General features: G+C 45.0%; 4 protein-coding genes across 6 annotated transcripts in view; 1 reads left to right on the forward strand and 3 right to left on the reverse strand.

Annotated features, from left to right (window-relative positions):
* Positions 1–8,736, reverse strand: part of crfa4 (cytokine receptor family, class I receptor 4) — a 27,947-nt gene extending 19,211 nt beyond the window's left edge. The window contains exons 1-2 of one of the 2 annotated variants that reach the window (XM_007575286.2): positions 8,663–8,736; positions 1,665–2,031 (exon numbers count right to left, since the gene is read on the reverse strand). The gene's annotated coding sequence lies outside the window, so the exon portion shown is untranslated. The remainder of the gene's footprint in view (positions 1–1,664; positions 2,032–8,662) is intronic. The other variant, XM_007575287.2, reaches the window with a different exon arrangement.
* Positions 5,828–12,325, forward strand: cybb (cytochrome b-245, beta polypeptide (chronic granulomatous disease)). Its single transcript, XM_007575288.2, has 13 exons — positions 5,828–5,934; positions 6,176–6,268; positions 6,756–6,866; positions 6,935–7,019; positions 7,458–7,606; positions 8,678–8,859; positions 9,378–9,510; positions 9,593–9,685; positions 9,810–10,063; positions 10,754–10,916; positions 11,324–11,470; positions 11,563–11,687; positions 11,762–12,325. The coding sequence occupies exons 1-13, from the start codon at positions 5,890–5,892 to the stop codon at positions 11,877–11,879; spliced, it is 1,698 nt and encodes a 565-aa protein (XP_007575350.1). The 5' UTR covers positions 5,828–5,889; the 3' UTR covers positions 11,880–12,325.
* A 589-nt stretch (positions 12,326–12,914) lies between these two features.
* Positions 12,915–16,646, reverse strand: LOC103154118 (dynein light chain Tctex-type 1-like). Of its 2 annotated transcripts, XM_016662471.1 has the most exons (6): positions 16,581–16,646; positions 15,106–15,286; positions 14,870–14,911; positions 13,863–13,986; positions 13,285–13,362; positions 12,915–13,200 (listed from the first exon to the last, which is right to left on the reverse strand). In XM_016662471.1, the coding sequence occupies exons 2-6, from the start codon at positions 15,130–15,132 to the stop codon at positions 13,127–13,129; spliced, it is 345 nt and encodes a 114-aa protein (XP_016517957.1). In that variant the 5' UTR covers positions 15,133–15,286; positions 16,581–16,646; the 3' UTR covers positions 12,915–13,126. The 2 variants fall into 2 exon arrangements, with proteins under 2 accessions (XP_016517957.1, XP_016517956.1); XM_016662470.1 differs by lacking the exon at positions 16,581–16,646 and having other exon boundaries at positions 13,863–14,051; positions 15,106–15,283.
* A 206-nt stretch (positions 16,647–16,852) lies between these two features.
* Positions 16,853–20,533, reverse strand: LOC103154119 (tyrosyl-DNA phosphodiesterase 2-like). The gene is made up of 6 exons (XM_007575290.2): positions 20,336–20,533; positions 18,835–18,951; positions 18,673–18,767; positions 18,417–18,535; positions 18,172–18,342; positions 16,853–17,484 (listed from the first exon to the last, which is right to left on the reverse strand). Exons 1-6 carry the CDS (start codon positions 20,380–20,382, stop codon positions 17,197–17,199), a joined length of 837 nt encoding a protein of 278 aa, XP_007575352.1. The 5' UTR covers positions 20,383–20,533; the 3' UTR covers positions 16,853–17,196.
* Positions 20,534–21,191: the final 658 nt, after the last annotated feature.

Genomic DNA, 21,191 nt, shown 5'->3' on the forward strand with positions numbered 1-21,191 from the left:
CCAATACCTCAACAAAGACCTAATCAAGACCTCTACAAAGACCTCACCAATACCTCAACAAAGACCTAATCAAGACCTCAACAAAGACCTAATCAAAACCTCTACAAAGACCACACCAATACCTCAACAAAGACCTAATCAAGACTTCATCAAAAAGTTCAACAAGACCTTGAAAAAGACCTCACCAAAGACCTCACTTCCTCCTCCAGCACCGGTGTGTGTTTTCCCGCTGTGGCAGCTCCTTATTCATCGTTTCTTCTCCAGACAACGGGGAACCAAACCCAGTAAGGAGGGACAATGGGTCTGTGAATCCTTTTCTAGAGTTCAGAAGTAAGCGGACGGTGCGCCGTTACCCACCAGAACCCAGGAGTCGTGGTACCAGAACTGCTTCCGGACCTGCTGCTGGCGTTTCCCAGACGTTCTGAAGGAAAGTTGTCATTCCAGAGCAGCTGGGACAGATGAGCTCCAGACGCTTGCCCTGTTTTCCTCCAAACGGGGACAATTAGATTATCTTCGCTTTGGGACGTTTCACTGAACAGGCAAACAAGACGCCGAGGGCAGGAAGAAAGAATGTGACGGTGAACGGCTCCTGATGGCGCCTATAGGACCAAACATCTGCGGATAAACCGATTTTACACTCCAGAACATTCCTGCAGAGGCCAGCAAGTTTCCTGCTGCTCCAAGCATCAATAAATTATAAATTATAATGAAAAATACAAAGAATCCATCAGGACGACGTTTAAACCGTTTCTAGGCTTCAGAGTTTGTTTGGTCTGATGATTCTAAACTAAATGGTTTTATTTGTCAGAGAAATTCAGTAATTCTGGTTAAACTGGAAATTTTAATTGTTTCAAAACAAATAATGTCATATTTCTACGTTCCCATGTCAGCCAATCAGAGGACAAAGACTTCTTAAAGGGACAGCAGTCATTCCTGGTTTCCTCTGAACATCTCACATGGGAAATGGAAGAAATGACGATTATCTTTATTTATGCATGAAAGCATCAGACATTTTAAAAACAGAGAGCTGGAGGTGCATTTATGGACCAATAATAGCAGAATTTTATAGTTTTGAACAGCCGGGTCAGATCAGATTAACAGATTGATCTGAGGATCTAGAATTATATTAGAGTAGAAAGTAGGCGAAAATGTCAGCAGCTTCTATAAAAGTTTATATCCACATAATTATAAAACAATACAACATTAGAAAACTGTTTGAAGCCAAATACTGAGCGTCAGTCTGCCTTGACATAAAATCAGAAGGAGTTGTGAGCCTCTGCAGGCCATAAATGATTAAAGTTTCCACAACAAACGTGTGAATAAAGATCAGCTCTGATCTGATAGGAACGTGTTCAGAGTCCGGCTGCTGCTCAGAGGAGGGGAGGTGATTAAAGTCCGGCATAAAATTCATGAAGCAGAGCATCTGGTGATGCTGATGATGGAGGAAACATTTAAACCAGCTTCAGGTGACGTTTAGAAGAAACTCCAGCTTTTAGTTTTAGGATGAAATCTGATTCTGCAGCAGGACAGGAAATCTTTAACTTCCATCTGCTGGAGTTCAAACAACATGATGACAGAAGCAGCTCATTAATCACATTAAATCTGCTTTCCAGACAAACTGCTCAACTTGTGTCGGCAGAGCCGCACCTGAGCGGCGGCCTTACCTGGAGCTGCTGAAGCCGCGTTGGGAGGCTGCTGGCCGGGCTGGCGCTGCCCGCTGCTCGGGTCCGGGCGGTGGGTCGGTGCAGCCGCGGCTCCGGGAGAGATGGGTGCTGCTGCTGCAGCTGCTGCCAGCGGACAGAGAAGAGTTTTCTGAGCCGAGCCCAACCCGCGCTAAGAAGCTTTGCCTCCACCTGACCCCGCGTCATCCGCCGGCTCCAGCTGGAGCTCCCGCCCCTCTGTCCGCCCTGCGGCGCGGGGAGCGGCGCGATAAGCGGCCTGGCGGCGACGGCTGGCGGCCTGATAAGAACCAGCGGCTCTTCTGCAGATCCTCAGCAGAAACAGATCAGATCCGCTTCACTTCTTCTGCGCCTCGTGGCCGAAAGAACAACATTTAATCCTGCACAACTAGTGGCTTCGTCCCGCGACGTCACAGCCCAAATAAGGTGGGGGGCGGGGCCTCAATGAAAAGTTCCACGTGTTATTTACCACGTGATGAATAAGAACATAAAACATTCAAAGATCATTTCAATTTTTAACAGATGTGGACATTTTGTTCCTGACAGGTGCTGAGTGACGTAACGCCAACTGAGCTGAAGATTCAGCTGCAGTTCCACCGCCCGGCCTGTAGAGGGCAGCACGGTTTTAGGCCAGAGGCTGCAGAATCAGACAGGCTGACATGAAAATAGTACAGAAACATAAAGATGAAGATCTAGCGATAGATTGAACAGATTAAAACCTCCAAAGTAGATCAAATGGTGGGCGGCGCCGAACTTGTCCAGATTCCTCCAGAACCCAACATGGCCGCCCGGTTCGGTTAGCTACGCTGCGGTTCAGGAGACTGATTCCATAACCAGTTAGCCTCACTGGGATCTCTGGGAAGGCGGAGCTAAACCACCCAACATGGCGTCGTGCCAGTTGGACAGCTAGCATGTTAGCATGTCTCGTTCTTGTCTCAGGCAGAAACGGTTTTCTGTCCTCCAATCAATGGACCGCATTGTGTGACGCCCGTAGCTCTGCCCCAACCTGACCTTTGACCTTTGGACCTTCACCTGAAGCAGGCTGAGGAACGGTGCGGGTCAGCTTGAAAAGCAGACTGAAGATCAACCCGAACCGAGCCAAGCCAAGCAGGGCGGCACTGCTCATGGACACAGCTGGGTGTTCCAACATACTGACTATTCATACTGAGTGTGTTGGTCCGGTTTTCTGGACCAAAGCCGGACCATAACTGGACCATCACTGGCCCTGGTTCCCAAAGTTCTGGTCCTGCTGAGGTTCTGGTCTCGGCCTGGTTTGTGGCAGGAAGCTAGCTGTGCTAAAGGATCTCCTCTGCTTCTGCTGAATCTTTAAAGAGCCAGTCTGTTTTCTGATTGGTGCGTCCAGAACTTAAATATTTGAGGAGGAAGCTGCTGAGATGTGTGATGTCACTTCCTCCTCCTACAGCCCTAGTGTTTCCATGGCGACAGTGCAGCATCGTGTCTCTCCAGGGATTCCCTAATGGCAGCAGCTCGCCGACATGGCGTCCTCCATGCAGCATGGCGGCTCATGATGATGATGATGATGATGCAGTGTGAAATGGGTCGGCGATGATGTCACCGTCGCTAAGCAACACATTTAATCTCACTTCTGTCAGATTAGGAGGGAAAAACTCCTGAAAGCCTTTTATGTAGATTACACCTGATGTGCTGCTCTGTCACACCTCTGCTGACCTTTGACCTCTGCTTTCCAAAAATAATATTTCACCATTAAAGTCTGGAAGATGCTGAAACTGAGCTTTAACTAGGCCATTCCAACATGAAGAACCATGTGATCAGAACCATCCAATATATGAACCAATATATGAAAGATGAACCCATCTTTGGGTTAATCTTTTCCAGGTTTTCCTGTTTGGACCAGAACAAACATTTCTGTCACATCAGAACCAGACGGCGAGGAAACGCAGCATCATGGAGGGAAGAGCAGGAGTGAAGGGACAAGTTTATAATCAGATCAGCATCAGAGGCTGCAGCAGCTCCCAGCAGAGGAACTGAACTCAATCTGTCCAGCAAACCTCCAACCAGCTGAATAAATCATGCAGCCGTCAGCCTGCTGCTCAGCTACTGTTAGCTCAGTGCTGTTAGCTCAGTACTGTTAGCTCAACTACTGCTAGCTCAGTGTTGTTAGCTCAATGCTGTTAGCTCAGCACTGTTAGCTCAGTGCTGTTAGCTCAGTGCTGTTAGCTCAGCTACTGTTAGCTCAGCTACTGCTAGCTTGGTGCTGTTAGCTTGGTGCTGTTAGCTTGGTGCTGTTTGCTCAGCTACCGTTAGCTCAGTGCAGCGAGCTTAGTGCAGTTAGATCAGCTACTGTTAGTTCAGTTACTGTTAGCGGCTCAGTGCAGTTAGCTGAACTACTGTTAGCTCAGCTAAGTTAGCTCAGTGCTGTTAGCTTGGTGCTGTTAGCTCAGCTTCTGTTAGCTCAGGTACTGTTAGCTCAGTGCTATTAGCTTAGTGCTGTTAGCTCAGGTACTGTTAGCTCAGGACTTGTTTCATAAAAACATGTTTTGAACGTTTGTTTTGCTCTTGGTTCTCTTCCTGAGATCTTGGTGTTACATTAGGAAGCAGTAGATTTGAACTGTTGCTAACTGACCAATCAGAAGCTTAGGAAGCTATGATATCACCAAGAAGCGGATGAGAGGTCATATTAAATGCCAGGAAAAGCCGTAGACTATGTAAACATCTGGTTTCAGCTGGAAACGGCTTCATTAGCTTTGCTGCTAACGTGAAGCATTAGTAGTTAGCACTAGCTTATTGCTCAGTGTGCTCCACTGTCTGGTTTTAGATAAATAAACTGTTTGTTCAGAACAAGCAGCAGTAGATAATAAATCCTGGTTGCCGCAGTGCCGTTTGTGGTTTCCATCATGTTTCTGAGGCTTTATGATGTAACCATGGCGGCTAAACCCAGAAACAATCAGCAGCGACCTGATGGTCCGTAATCCACTGGAAGATTCAGAGGCTTTTATTAAATCCAGATGAACTGATAAACGATAAACCACGACCTCGTTTCACCGGCTGATAATCACTTCATCTGGAAGGTTCTGTTCACAGAGATTCAACTGATCAATAAACCAATAGATCAATAAATCAACAATGATGGTTTAACCCTCAGACTGGAGCCAATTTTCACCACAGCTCAAGGTCACCAAGATGGACGACACAAGATCCTTCAGGTCAGATCAACTCAGATCACCTGATCAATCCTCTGATCAATCCTCTGATCAATATGCAGCCCAGATGTTCAGAGGCTACAGGTGGCAGCATCATGCTGTGGGATGCTGCTGATGGTTTTCACAGGGAGTTCAGCATCCAGGTCGGTTCTGGACCAGAGAATCCAGAACCGTCCACAACAAAAGTTAAACAAACAGAACTTAATGAGACTGACGGACCGGATGGAGAACCCAGATCCAGTTCAGACCCGGTTCTGGTTGTGGTTCTGGTTCTGGTCTGGACTGGCCTTCAGGTGGTGTTCTGCCTTAGAAATGATCCACTTCCTGTCCTGCAGTTCAGTGTTGACGTCACTTCCTCCCAGAACCGCCACCAAACTGCCGACAGTTTGGACCCGGTCCGACCCGGTCTGATCCAGTCCGGTCCGGCGCTGAGAGTAACTTTCTCTAAACTCACATTAGTTTTTACTGAAGCTTTACTTTGACTGGACCAGTTTGACCTGCAGGTTCTGATGTAAGGCGAATTGACAGAGTCAGCCACTGGACTAGGTCAGGTTCTGATCCAGATAAGGTTCTGGTTCTGATCCGGTTATTCCTCTGAAGGACTCGTGGTCTCCATGGAAACGGCACCCAGCATGCCGCGGCCATGTGAGGCCGTTGCCACAGTAACCGGTCTGCAGTGAGCCGGGCAGACAGAGTCTGCATTTGGGAGGCTTTGATTAGACCACTTCAGGGAGCAGCCAAGGGCATGATGCTGCCACCATCATGTCTGACTGCTGCCCCCTGCTGGAGGAACGCCACCGCAGCGCAGATTATTTAACGTGGACCTCCGCAGCAGGAAGTGGTTCGGTTCTGATGGAACCATGAGGTTCCGGTTTGATTGTTTTTTTATGTGGAATAAAAAGTTTTTATTTAAAAACTGGAGCGGTCCGCTGAAGGAAGCAGCTACTTCCTGTTTCAGTGTGAGCCACTTCCTGTTTGAGTGAGCGGAGCTATAAAGGAGCCTTCCTCCCTCCTCTTCCTCAGTCGCCATGGGGAACTTCGTAGCCAATGAGGGGCTTTCCATCTTTGTTATTGTGAGTAAAACCTTCAGCTGCGGTAGAACCTGCTTTAAAACATTTAATTATTAGATAATTGATATTTATTGATCAATAGATCTAAACTATTGCTGGTTATGAATTCTACTATGAATTAAATATTTTAATAGTTTAACTGTGACGTCATGAAAGCCGAGCAGAACCGCCCGTTTGGATCCATGGAAATATTTCTGTGAATTAGTCATTTATAACTATTCATTCATCATTTATTTTTCTCCAGCTGGTCTGGTTGGGAATCAATGGATTCCTGTTCGTTAATTTCTACATGGCCTTCCTGGTGGACCGCTGGTTCTACACCCGGGTTCTGCTGGGGGTGAGTCCGGACCGACCGGGTCAGGGGTCAGAGGTCACAGCTTCAGCCACAGTCTGAGTTCTTCTGTTAGTTGTTTCTGAAACTTGGGGAGCTTCAGTCGGTTTTAATCAGAGTTTTATTCAGTTTCTCTGTTTTATTCAAAGTTTTTCTGCTGTTTCTGAAACATGCGGAGCAGCAGCCTGTTTTCACAGTTTTATTCTGTTTTATTTGGAGTTATTTCAGTAGTTTCTGTACTCTGTGAACCACGCGGAGCTTCAGTCTCAGTTCCTCTAAAGCTGCAGCTGCTCCACCTGCAGACTTTCAGGTTTCTTCCTCTTTTAGTAACAGTGGAGAAAAATGCTGATAATGTCTCCTATAAACTGGGATCAGATCCCCGGCATGATGCTGCCTCCACCGTTCCGATTTTTAGGCGGGTCAGCGGCTCCGGACCTATCGGGTCAGAGCGTCGCAGCTGGATCGGAACCAGTAATGCATTGTGTCTCCGCAGCACGCCCTGTCCTGGGCCAGAGCTCCGGCCGCCTGCCTGAACTTTAACTGCATGCTGATCCTGCTGCCGGTCTGCAGGAACCTGCTGTCGCTGCTGCGAGGCTCCATCCAGGTAGGAACCGCTCCGGGAACCGGCTCGGTTCCGATCCAGTTCTCGTCAGACTCTCTGTGTCTCCACAGTGCTGCAGCCGAACCGCGGCGCGGCAGCTGGACCGGAACCTGACGTTTCACAAGCTGGTGGCCTACATGATCGCCTTCCACACAGGTCAGAGAAACAACAGATACAAACTGTTTTTATTTATGTTCATCATTATTTCTCTTATTCTTATATTTGTTCATTTTGATTTATTAATCTGTTTAGTTTTATATTTAGTTCTATTTATTTTATATTTAATTTACTTCATTGTAAATGTACATATTTCTAGATCAATTTATTAATTTCTAGATCAATTTATTTACTTCTAGATCAATTTATTTATTAATTTTGCAAAGTAAAACAGAGGAGTGAGTAAACAGCCCTGAGGTTCCCCATTCAGCCAAAGCAACTTCCTGCTTTTCAGTCGTTTAAATCCCTAGAGATCAGAGCTGATGGTTCTACTGAAGCTGATGACTGATCGTTGCTCTGTTGTTGAACGTTGCTCTGTTGTTGAACGTTGTTCTGTTGTTGAACGTTGCTCTGTTGCTGAACGTTGCTCTGTTGCAGCCGTCCACATCATTGCTCACTTGTTCAACTTTGAGTTCTTCATGGATGCCCAGCTGAACCGCAGCGTTGACCTGCTGCCCTTCGTTCTGTCTGACATCGGCAACGGGGACAACGCGTCCTTCCTCAACCCCATCAGGAGCAACGAGACGGTGAGCAACGCTTCCCCAGCAACGCTCTGTGGTTGCTGCTTGGCGATGGAGCAACCTGGCAGCTTTCCAGTGTTGCTAAACGTTGTGAAAGCAACCGCTGGTTGCTCAATCAGAGAAACGTTTCCTCTTCAATTCTTTTTATAACTTTCCCATAAGTTTGCTCAGAGGAGGAGGAGGAGGATGATGATGATGATGATGATGATGATGAATCAGTCTCTGTCATCAGCAACCTAGTTATACTCAGAGATGGGAGTAACTAGTTATTTTAGTATTTTTCCTGCTCTGCACTTTTTACTTTTACTTCAGTCATTTTATTTTGAAGGATTTCTTCACTTTAGTAAAATTTCTGGATTTTTTTATCCACTAAATGAAAACAAACATGTCAAACCAGAATCATAAACCTGCAGGTTTTGTTAAAGTTTCAGAGTTTTTATTATTTTTTGTTAATTATATGAATTATTGACATGAAGTTTCCACTTAACTTTATATTTTTGTCCATCTGATTTTGTAATTTTTAATTATTGAATGACTGATACTTCAGTAAACGTTTTACGAAATACTTTTTGCTTTTATTAGAGAGTAATTGTTTGGTTCTGGTTGTTGGAGCTGCAGCTGCGGTTCTGATCTGAATATATGAGTTGGTTTCATGAAACCCTAAAGCAATAATAATAATAATAATAATAATAATAATAATAATTACATCTCCAGGTATCTGCAGTGCGTCTCATCAGCTAACCTTCATGGTTCATCAGGTTTTTCTGCCGTTCTTAATCTCAGCAGTTTGAGGAACAACATTCTGTCAAAACACCGTTTGGTAAAAGAGGGAAGTTGGTCAACAAGCCGAGGATTTATAGAGAAACTGCAGCTGAACATGCAGGCTGACCACACTGAGATCAAACACCACAACTACCAGGAAACACCAGTAGAACTCCCAGTAAAACTCCCAGTAACCCCAGTACCTCCCAGTAACCCTCAGTGCCCCCCAGTACCTCCCAGTAACCCCCAGTAATCCCCAGTACCTCTAGTAACCCCAGTACCTCCCAGTAACCCCAGTACCTGTGCTTGGTGCAGAGCCCCACCATCGTCATGTTCACCACCATCGCCGGGCTGACGGGCGTCGCCATCACGCTGGCTCTCATCCTCATCATCACGTCGTCCATGGAGGTCATCCGGAGGTCGTACTTCGAGGTGTTCTGGTACACGCACCACCTCTTCATCATCTTCTTCATTGGCCTGGTGTTCCACGGCTACGGGTAAGATCAGAAACACATCCGGGTCAAAGGTCGTAGACTAAACCGGCCCGGACTTTTCTAGACTTAAACGGTTTTGGACGGTCCAGAGCAACCATCAGCCTGAAGCAACGACACAAACAAGACAGTCTAAAGAAAAACTTTAATAGAACCTGTTCTGGTCGGATCCAGACGGACAATCAAGTGTCAGACTCCAGATGGAAAAGCAGTCTGACCTCTGAACTCTAGCAAACATTCAGACTGACTTCACCTTCATGTGACTGGCTGACACGGCCCAGTTAGCTGGTCAGCAGGTTCTGCCAGTACCTGGTGCTGATCCAGAAGAGCATTGGCATGCAGGACAGCAGAACCTGATGTCCAGATCAGGGTTCAGACCTGAAGCTTCTTGGTAATGTTTCAACATAAATGTTTAATGTTCCAGACTAAAAGTGAACTAAAGGAGAATAATGTCAGCTTCGTTGTGGTTCTGCCGGCTTTAGCTGGAATGTTCTGATGATTCCTCGACCCGTTTGTGGCTGCAGGCGAATCGTGCGAGGACAAACTCCGCTCAGCCTGCAGACCAACAACCCCAACAAGTGCGCCGACCACTTCCAAGACTGGGGCAAAAACGAGTCAGGCTGCGCCGTCCCCGTGTTCGCAGGGAACCCGCCCGGGGTGAGCCGCCGGGCCAAGGCGCCCACCGAACGGTCAGATCGTCTCCATCTGATTCTCTCCTCAAACCTTTTTCTCTCCTCAGACGTGGCAGTGGGTTGTGGGCCCCATGTTCCTGTACGTTTGTGAGCGGCTGGTTCGCCTCTACCGGTCCCATCAGAAAGTGGTCATCACCAAGGTTACTGCACTCTACTGAGCCAGACTGACCCCGACCCTTTACCTGACCCTTTTCCTGACCCTGTTCCTCACCCTTTACTCGACCCTGTTCCTGACCCTTTACCTGTTCCTGTTCTTCCCCCCAGGTGGTGATGCATCCCTCCAAGACGCTGGAGCTGCAGATGAAGAAGAAAGGCTTTAGCATGGAGGTGGGCCAGTACGTCTTCATCCAGTGCCCGTCCGTCTCCAGGCTGGAGTGGCACCCCTTCACCCTGACCTCCGCCCCGGAGGAGGACTACTTCAGCGCCCACATCCGGATCGTCGGGGACTGGACGCAGGCGCTGTACGAGGCCTGCGGCGGGGACAAGCCGGAGCAGCAGGAGGCCTGGAAGCTCCCAAAGTACGGCGCTGTGAAAACGAGCCTCATTACTCCAACCTGACAGCTGCCGCTGAAAGCAGCTCTGAACGCTGTGGGAGGCGTATTGTGTGTTTGAGAAATGAGCCGGCAGCCATAGAAACCTTAGAAATGCTGCAGTTGCACCATTAAAAGGTGCAGATAATAGAGCTGCTATTCAGACCTGCTGGATCCATCAGAGCTGCTGCCTTCCTCCAAACTACCTGCAGCTCAAAACTAAAACCATCAGAGAATCTGAGATGTGGCACTTATTCACTGTCATGAATTAATCAGTTTGAACTGGAACTTCTGCTTCCACATTTATCCAGAAATTATTTTAAAAAGCATCAAACTTGATCTTCAAACACTTCTAGATGCTGACCAATCAGAAAAGGTTGCTGTTAGCCGACCCGACTTAAAGAGACAGCAATAAAGCTCATTATATTTACCTGGCTTTCCTTTTAGTCCTAAGCTGACATTTATGACGGGTTTACAGATTTACAGCATGTTTTGCAAAGAGGCAGGACGTTTCTGGTGTCACATTTCTCAGCTTAGATTGAAATATGAATAAAAGACTGAATGAGAGGAGCTAAATGTACATCTTCTTCTGCTTTTTGCCCTGTAAACATCCAGCTCTGGTGTTATTGTGTAGCAGTGACAGCAGGTCGGCCTGCATGTTTTTGTGTTGGTCCTCAGGATGGCCATCGATGGGCCGTTCGGCACCGCCAGCGAAGACGTGTTCCGCTACGAGGTGGTGATGCTGGTGGGGGCGGGAATCGGCGTGACGCCCTTCGCCTCCATCCTCAAGTCTGTGTGGTACAAACGCATCCAGAACAACCAGGACGTCTTCACCAAGAAGGTGGGACACGTCGGTTCAGACAGGGAAATATCAGCTTTCAGAATGCTGTTAGGTTAAAATGTCACCATCTTTATCTAAAAGAGACAAAATCTGTTTTAATTAAAATTTTCTGGGAAATGTCAGGGAAAAATGCTGAATTATTCTAGAAATGAGATCTGGATTTATGTTTCGTCCCAGTCAGACACAAGAGCCAGCCAATCACAGCAGCATGTGATTTTGGGGGTGGAGCTACTTTTTAGCCCCACCCCCAAAACCCTTAAGTTGTTAATTTTTGGTAACAGTCGCATTCAGCCAAATTTTCCATCCCCATTTAGTTTGTTCAGCGGTTAACGTGAAGCTTTAGCACCGCAGCGGGTTCTGGAGTAAAACCCGACCAGAACCTTGTCTGACGGGCGGTTCTGTTGCAGATCTACTTCTACTGGTTGTGTCCGGAGACCCAGGCCTTTGAGTGGTTCGCGGACCTCCTGCAGTCCCTGGAGCGCCAGATGGCGGACAAAGACATGGCCGACTTCCTGAGCTACAACATCTACCTGACACGCTGGAAGGAGACGGAGGTACTGGTCCAGGCAGAACATTACGACCGCCCCTTGGCTCCCGTTTGTGTCAGCGTCCAACAGTGAAAGCGTTGTGTTTGCTCTGGAACCAGGCGGCTCATTTCCGGGTCCACCACGAGGCGGAGAACGACCCGATCACCGGGCTGAAGCAGAAGACTCTCTATGGAAAGCCCAACTGGGACAATGAGTTCACCAACATCGCTGCCAAGCACCCCAAGTGAGGCCGGTACCTGGTAAGGTGGTGGCTCACCGGTTCTGTCCTCTAACTCCGGTTCTGGTTCTGGTTGGCAGGTCCAAGGTGGGCGTGTTCCTGTGCGGCCCGCCTCAGCTGGGGAAGTCTCTGGAGAAGCAGTGCCTGTCTCACTCCGAGGCCGATGTCAAGTTCATCTTCAACAAGGAGAACTTCTGACCGCTGCATGGCGCAAACACGTTGCTGCAACACAGATGTTGCTACAACAGCCACATTGCTGCAACAGCCACCAGCTTCTTCTTCCTCTGCTGCTTGACCTTTAGGGTCGTTTCCAAACTTCCTTCCTCTGAGGAGACCTTCAGGTGGTGCAAACAAAACCCGAGACGTGATGGCTGCATCTGCAAATACAGGAGAGGCTTTTATTTGGAAAAGCTTGTGACCTAGCAGCAGCTCTCTGTGAAACGTTTAAACCTAAAAAATAATGGGAAATAATGAGAACCTCCTCAGAAAACAAAGTTGCTTTTCAAAATAAAAGCCATTGTGTTGCTGATCCAGGTTAAACCTGATGACATTTTTTTTTCTTTTTTCAATTAGAAGCTTTTGTTGTAGATACTTTCTGCTCAAAATGCAAGTCAATTAAAATCCAAATTGTTTCATGTTTCTCAGATGTTTGAGTTCATTTCCTGGTTTCAAAGATGAATTTCTGCAAACCTTAAACATTAAAATGATTTATTTATGAAGCTTCAGGAAGTTCCTGTGATGGACCAGTCCAAACCTGCCAGCAATTACTAGAGTAAATATTCAATTATTATATCATTATAATACATTAAATATTTATTTACTATATGGTAAATATAGTGAATGATATTTACAATATAATAAATATTCATTTATTATAGTAAATTCAGCCAACATTTGCAAATAGACACCCCCCCCCACCATGAAGAGTAAAGCATGGTGGTGGCAGCATCATGTCTGAAAAGGTCTAGATGCAAATGAACTTTGGTTCAGGACCAGAGGAGGAAAATGAAGCAGCAGAAAAACTTGATTAGTTTTTAATAACACACTGAGCTCAGAGTTATCCTGCTTCATCAAGAGAAAAACTTCATTCAGTTTAATTAATCAATAAATGAGAGAAATATCGAGCAGAAACACCAACGAGCTTCAGATTAATGTAGGATGTGACGTTGCTATGGAAACTTTTAGACACCAACCGTCAGACTGAAACGAATAAAAGAAGATTAGACATAAAACATGTTTGGTCCAGAAACTGTTTATTGTGCAGCAGCTCTGATACAAAACCACTCTCTGCCGCCCCATTTCGGCGGCCCGCAGCCCTGCAACAGTTTAAACCCTGAAGCTCTCCGCCCCCCCCTGCCGGCGGCCCGCAGCGCTGCAGCAGTTTAAACCCTGAAGCTCTCCGCCCCCCCCTGCCGGCGGCCCGCAGCGCTGCAGCCCCGCCGCTCCTAGGCGATGCAGACGGCGAACACGCTCACCACGCAGTACATGGTGCGGTTCTCCCACCGCACGGTGCAGCTGCCTGCGGGACAACAGTCAGACTATTATGGGATGAACTCTGATCCCCGATCAGAGAAACAGAAGTTTTCCTGAGAGCCCAGCTCACCATCCATACTGGTGTCCCAGTAGCAGGAGTTGGCTGTGTGGAGGCCAGCGCCGGTCTTCTGCATCACTGAACACGTCACTGTGCACAAACAGTTTATTATACTTTATTTTATCTTCAGGGGCTGAAAACCATCAAATCTTCATAAAACAGAAGAACAGAACCAGGTTCATTCTGACTCAGCAGCTCCAGCTTTCTGACTGATGAAGGTTCAGACTGAAGTTAACAAACTGAGCTGGAAGGTTTCTGTCTATTAGTCCAATCACTGAAATGAGGCCTGATGATGTACGACTCAAAGTGATGAATTTATTAGTTAAAGCGATGAATTTATTAGTTAAAATGATTAATTTATTAGTTCAAGCAATGAATTTATTAAAGTTATTAATTTATTAGTTAAAGTGATGAATTTATTAGTTAAAGTGTGGTTATGGTTGCGAATATTGATCAGAGTGAAGGTATGCCGGGTTTTCCCAATCATAGTTTTGTAGCTGAATTTGTACCAATCTGTGAAAGCAGCGATGGCCAGTTTAGCAGTGAACACAGAGGCTGGTGTTGCAGGCTTTGACTTGTCCACTGCGTACCAATGTATTTGTAGGGCTTGTTGAGCTTGACGAGCTGCGTGAGGCAGCGCTCCACGACGGCGGCCGTCCATTTGTTCACATGAGTCTGGCTGTAGTCGTCTCCCCCCAGGACGCTCTCGATGCCCTGACGCAAACACACCGCCATCAGTCATGAGTTAGTCAGCGGGGCGGCGCGTTGCCAGGGAAACACTAAAAATACACGATTTATTACTGATCTGAGCTGCTGATTTCTGCTGCAACAACCCAACAGAAAGAGCAGATTAGGGTGTTCAACACATTAACACGACACAAAACACAAAGAAACTGGCAAATAAAATTTATCAATGGAAAATTTAAAGAAGAGCCAATTTATGAAAACCAGGAACCATAAATTAGTCACTCCGGTTTTCAATCTCAACTCTGAAGTTCAGGAGAGATTTAAATAAAATAAAATTCAGTAACATCTGAACTGCGTTAGACTGATGTAGGTTTTCATTGTTCAAAGTTTAAAATAAGCTGTTACTTTCCTATAAACTGGAAAATGTTAGAAATAGAAAATATTTCTTGTAAAATTTGGCATCTAAAATATAAAAGCAAAAACAAACACCTTTAAAAAATGAACTAACCTCTAATTTTCATCAACTTTAAAAAACACTGTGTGCAATAGAGATAGATAATTTAAATTTTAAATCAGCTTTTGAACATGAATGCAGCAAAATAAATAAATAAATAAAAAAACAAACTATTGGAGGTCATTTTAATTTTAAAGCCTCGTTTGACCAGTTTGTCAGTAAATTGACTAAATACAATAAATCAGAAAAAGTTAAAATGCTGAGATTAAAACATGAACACTGCCGGCATTACACAAACAGGAAACAGGCTTTAAACTGTCTTGAAGTCTTTATTGTGTCTATTTTTAGACGTGAACTCAATCCATGCTCAAAAATCGCATGAAAAAGTTGATACAATTGTTAAATAAGCTTCCGAGGCCGTTTCTAAGCAGACGAACGAAAATGACGTGGTTTTACCTCCTTGACGACGTTCTCCGCCTCCTCTGAGTTGAATGAACCCTGAAAAACATCACAGAACATCAGCAGTAAATCAACAGGCCGAGCAGTCAGACAACAGCAGGAAAAAAATCAGCTATTTCCAGTACAACCTTCCTGGAGCTGCTGGGAGCGGCTATGTTAGCCGGTTAGCTTCCAGCTAACTCCTCCCTTCTAACATCCGCAAACCAAAGTAAACTACCGGCTCAGACACCGACCTCGCTGCCGTTCTGATACTCTTCCATCCCGGCGAGCTGTCCCCGCTTCAAGCCGCCTTTCGGCTCCGTGAACTGGAAGAAAACTGGGAGACGAACCGGTTTACTGGGAGAAAAAGCCCAGTCTGGTCCAGACTTCCTGACAGCTGAGAGCAGGCGCTGCTGCCACCTGCTGGTGACTCTGAGGAACAATTTTTCAAATGTCATTTTTCTATCAGCAGCAAAAATGAAACATGGTGTTTCATTCCATTAAAAAATATTTTTCATAAATAATTATCTCTAAATTAGCTGTTCGTTATTTCTTTACTGTCTGACCCAAACATGTTTCTGTAATAAAGAAGGAAAGTGTTGATGTTCAGTAAAACAAACATTCAGCTTCATATCAAAACCTTCTACTCTCAATAAAACATCTGATATAGAAAAATAGACGTTTTTCAAGAGTGAGCTGACTGATGATGTCATCAGCCGCTATGACATCATCAGTCCCAGAGGCTTCATATGACGGTCAGGCAGAACTTCTCCCTCATTCTGCATCTCAACTTGTAGTTTTGGAGCTGGAGCAATTCTAGTGCAACACAGATGCAAACCTTTATTGAAGTTTCACAAATCAGATAAAAGTTTTACAAATCACAAACATGGTTCTAAATATTCCGCTATTAGAGCAGAATCATCCAGTCCAGGTTTGAAGAGTCTAGGTGTTGTAGTTTTTAAACTAGAGTCGATTGAAGATACGGAAAGTAGTGAAAAATTAGGTGGAATCGAACTTTAGCCATTTCCCAAATCAGAAAGCTGGAATCGGAAACCAACTTCAGCTTCGTGTTCCACACCACATTGCTTAGGATTTACTGCTGCGCGCTTGCGGGTGTGAAGGAAAGAAGAGACCGCTGCACACGCAGGCTGCGAATGAGATACAGGTGATCGGCAACAAGAGACAGTGATGGGCGATCACTAATCATACACTTTTTCACGGAAATCGGCCGATTATGATCGATGCCGATCAATCGGCACACCTCTCTAATGGATGTGTAGAGTAAAAATGGATGCTCCCAGGTGTTTGTCGCATTACAGCTCTTATTTTCAATATACACTGACAGCTGGTTCAATCTGGTGGAGTTTCACTAATAACTATAATATTAATTAAAAATTCTTCAGAGCTCCAACATTTAATTTTCCTTTTAAGATCAAGAACATATTTTTGAGTTTAAATTCGTCTCCTCGCTCAGGACCATCACCACCAGCCGCAGGTTTTCATATTTTAGACTTTAAAGTCGTTTTAAATTACAGTAAACTTGATTTAGAGAAGAAAATGTTCTGAGCTCTAAATGTAAATAACGCGCTAAGAATAAAACCCGGTGCAGCATAGTTAATGTTTTTCTTCGTTATCCTGTGTAGCTAATGTGCTTTAATTGCTAGGCTAACGTTAAAGAAACACGCCGTTGTGCCTTGCTAATATAACTCTGCTTGTATTTCTTTACCCAGTATTTCGTCTTCTGTCTCCTCTGCCGTCTCGGCTCGGTGTTTGGGGCGTGTTGGTGTTCTCAGCAGCGACAACCCGGAAGTAAACAAAACTTCTCCTTGGATACGAAGCGCTGGTGTGCTTCGTATCCAAGTAAAAATGTTAAAATGGATTTTAAAAGCTACAAGTTTCTGTCCACTTTGTTCTCCTGGTACAGCTCAGTAATCAGAACATCATTTAATAGACTATTTATTTTAGTAATTTGGTTAAAACGCAAAACGTGTAGATAATATAGATCCATCACACAGAGAATTCAAGTATTTATTTTGGTAAATTCTGAAAGTTTTGGTTTACAGCGTTTGTTTATGTGTTGTTTATTAGACTAATAAAAATGTCTTAATACATGGATTTATATTCTAGCCATGTCATTACCTATTGCTTGTGTGCCCGTTTTTACCACAATTCTTTCTTCCACTCAACTTAAATTACAAAAGTCTGGATGACCAGAACTGACAGGGAAAGGAGGCTCCTGTTATCAAACCATTTCATCTTCAACGTTTCATTTAGATGTCACAGATGACTCTGAGCTTCTGTAAAATTATCTGTTTTAAAAATTTAAATGAACAAATGAAAGCGTTTCATGTGCGCGTCACAGAGAAAGTGGAGTAGATCCCCCAGTGGTCGCTGGTGAACAGACCACACCGGAGCTTCTCCAGGCCGATCAGCGCCATGCTGCGAGGCTCCAGCTGGAGGACACCGTCCCCACTCGCCCGCCGGAGGTACACCCGGTCGAATCGGAACTGGCACTTGAATTTTATTTCATTGTTGGTGTTTGCCCGAGTGTCCCAGGTGTAGCGGCACTTCTCCGGCTCTCCCAGCTGTTCCCACAGGTCCACGACGTTCCCGGGAAGCCCCACGGCAGCCACCTGCAGGGAACGCCAGGGAGGAGGCTGAGAGCACCCGGAAACAAACCTGGGCTTCATCCTGGGAATTATAAGCCTAACCGTGACCCCCTCCAGGCTGCTCTGACCCCCTCCTGGTTGCTCTAACTTCCTCCTGGCTGCTCTGACCCTACCAGGCTCCTCTGATCCCACCAGGTTCCTCTGACCCCACCAGGCTGCTCTGACCCCATCAGGTTCTTCTGACCCTACCAGGCTGCTCTGACCCCCACCAGGCTGCCCTGACCCCACCAGGCTGCTCTGATCCCACCAGGCTGCTCTGACCCCACCAGGCTGCTCTGACCCCACCAGGCTGCTCTGATCCCACCAGGCTGCTCTGTTATTAACTATTATTAGTCTAATAGTTATGTGTTCATTTTTGACAATACTGAAACACAACTAGTCTTAAAAGTCCCTGAAAAACATCATACATAAAACACAAAATGTTTTAATGATGTTTTAAAATTCACTGGCTGGTTACTATGTTGGGTTTTAACAAAAAAATCTACATTAATTTGAATTGTTTGTCATTTTTCAGACTTGTTGTGTTTCAGTTTTAATCATATAACTACCCAGGAATATTTTAAAATTTCCTGCCGACTTTTTACATTTTTTAACAGAAAATCAGAATGGGTCGCGCTGGCGCCCCCTAGGAGGAGAGGTGAGGAATCTGACCTCGTGGTCCCTCAGGTTGGTGTCCCCTCCAAACAGAACCGTCTGGTCATCCGGAGCCTGGCTCATCGCCTTCATCACCAGCCTTAGCTGCCTCATCCTCTCTGCAGAGTTGACCTTGCAGCTCTCAAAGTGGGACGTCATCAGACTCAGCTTCTGGCCTTCAAACTCCACCTGGCCCAACAGAGCGGATTTTCACAATAAAAGCCTGGGCGACAGGACTTAGCTGTTTGTGGACGAGCAGGAACCTGAGCAACCAGCAGGTTTCTCATCATGCGAGACTTTGAGAAGTTGAGAATGTGGTGATCTAGCAGCCTGAGGCGGGACTTCTTCAGCAGCATCATGGTGAAGTAACCGTCCTGTCCACCTGGAGGAGACACACACCGTGAGACACACACCATGAGACACACACCATGAGACACACACCGTGAGACACACACACTGTAAAACACACACCACCACCCCGAGTCACCCAGTCATCAGACGGCCTTCAGGCTGCAGGACCTTCTATGAAGTTGTAGGCATCTCCCAGACGTCTGTGCATGAACCGCATGTAGGCCTGCACCATCTCCTGCAGAAGCACCACATCAGCCGAGTATCTGGGGAGAGACCTGTTAGAAACACATCTGCAGTGACCCTTGACCCTGAAAATGAGCCTGGTCTCACTCTGTGAGGTAGGAGCAGAGGCTCCTGGCTCTCTCTGGCTGCTCGTCTCCATCCAGACCGTCGATGTTCCAGCTGATCAGCGACAGCTGCTCCTCTTTGCTTCCTGTTGGCTCCACACTGCACAGAGGGTTAGCACACCATGCTAACATTGCGGTATTATTCACCTAATCAAAGTTTATCAGATGATGGACACATTAATCTGACATAAATACTTCCAACAGTTTATAAATTATAAATGCTAACATCGAAACCAGAGAGCAGAGAGAGGAGGAAGAAGCTCCAGCCTTCATAACGTCTCTCTTTCTAACCTGATGAGCAGACAGGGAACTAAAGAGGAGCAACAAAAGCTGAGGAGGTGGATTAACAGAGCTAGCTAACAGCTGATGGTGTCATCTAGCACAGGTTACTCTGCTGCCTGGATATTGAGCTGTTAGCATGAGACCATCGTACAGAAACAGTCTTCAGTCAGAAGCCTCCTAATATACGCTGGAAGACTGACTGCTACTGGAGGTCCTTCCAGCCCACAGCATCACTATTCGCAACAACTCTGGAGATTCTTGGATGATTTTGAGTTACAGCAACCTTTAATTTGTCTTTGGCATAAACAAAGTATATTTGTATTGAACTGAAAGGATTGACAACAGAGTCAATTTCCTCTACTGAAGAAAAGAAAACGTGATGGACTGGATATCATTCACCTGATTAGTTAATAGATCTAGAATATTTGAAGAAAGCTTGAAGAATCAATCCGTGGTTCACCTAATCGATCTGTGGATCTGATCATGGGTTCGTTATAATTTATCCTGGATAAACATGACTCCCTCATCTTTCTCGGAGTCCAGGAAGCCTTGACCCGTTGCCATGGTGACCAACCTGGGCAGCGATCTGGCCAATCAGAGCGGCTGATAGTTGAACCAGCAGAACCATTTCAGTCCAACAGATGATGAAAAATGTTACTTCCTGGTCTGAGTCACCGTCTCTGTCATCAGACCTGACTAGGGTTGCCACCTTTCAGAAATAAAAATAAGGGACGCCCACTAATGCGCGTCGTCCTAGTCTGATAAGTGGAGGGGTGGGGGGTGCGATTCGACTAGGGTTACCAAGGGACCAGTCCCTATATATTTATGTTTTAAGCGGCGGGGGGTAAGAGACTGCGGCGGCAGTCTCGGTTGGTCTGTGTTACCCAGAAAGCAGTTGGACACAATATCGCAACACCAGCACCGTGAATGAAACAACGACTGGGGCAGCCTACTATAATAAAGTACTTGGGGACCGCATCTAAACTGTCTATGCATACACATTTGTAGAATACGGAACAGTACGGGATTTAACAGGCACATATACGGGACGGTTACGTATTTTAAGCGATGACCTGACTAAACTTCTTGACTCTGCAACTTTCGTAACTTTCCAGCTGCACGCCTAAAAAAAGACTTGTCAGAAATCCTGCGAGAAAATTAAAGATGTTACATAACGCTACAGAAATGAATGGGTGAACTACCAGCTCTCTGGTTGTGTGCAGCCTGAGTTCTTCTTCTCTACGTCCATGTCAGCCCTGAAGTCCAAATGAATCCAGATCCAGCTGCGGGGCAACAGCGGCTCACACAGAGAGAACAGCGCCCGAGTTTCTGTTTCCCTAGAATAAATCACATGACCTGACAGTTGACAGGGCTGAATGGAGTCCAGTTTATCAGCTTTTTATTCTCGTCTCTCTTCCCTCACCTATGGAGGACCAAAACTGACATAATAATAAATAAAAGAATAAATATATAAATAAAAGAATAAATAAATATCGGACATAAATAAATAAAAGAATCAATATGAACATAAAAGTATAAATATATAAATAAAAAAATAAACGAATAAATATATATCCAACATAATAATAAATAAAAGAATCAATATGAAAATAAAAGTATAAATATATAAATAAAAAAATAAACGAATAAATATATATCCAACATAATAATAAATTAAAGAATTAATACAAAAATAAAAGTAGAAATATATAAATAAAAGAATCAATATAAAAATAAAAGTAGAAATGTATAAGTAAAAGAATCAATATAAAAATAAAAGTAGAAATATGTAAGTAAAAGAATAAATATATATTTTGATAAGAAATAAAAGCATAAATATATATTTCCATTTGCTGTATTTATTTCTGTATTGTTTTCTGTATTTATTTCTGTATTGTTTTCTGTATTTATTTCTGTATTGATTTCTGTATTGTTTTCTGTATTGTTTTATGTATTGTTTTCTGTATTTATTTCTGTATTGTTTTCTGTATTGTTTTATGTATTGTTTTCTGTATTTATTTCTGTATTTATTTATTGTTTTATGTATTGTTTTCTGTA

Source organism: Poecilia formosa, unplaced genomic scaffold (assembly GCF_000485575.1).
Source record: "Poecilia formosa unplaced genomic scaffold, Poecilia_formosa-5.1.2 Scaffold374, whole genome shotgun sequence".
NCBI classification, from domain to species: Eukaryota; Metazoa; Chordata; class Actinopteri; order Cyprinodontiformes; family Poeciliidae; genus Poecilia; species Poecilia formosa.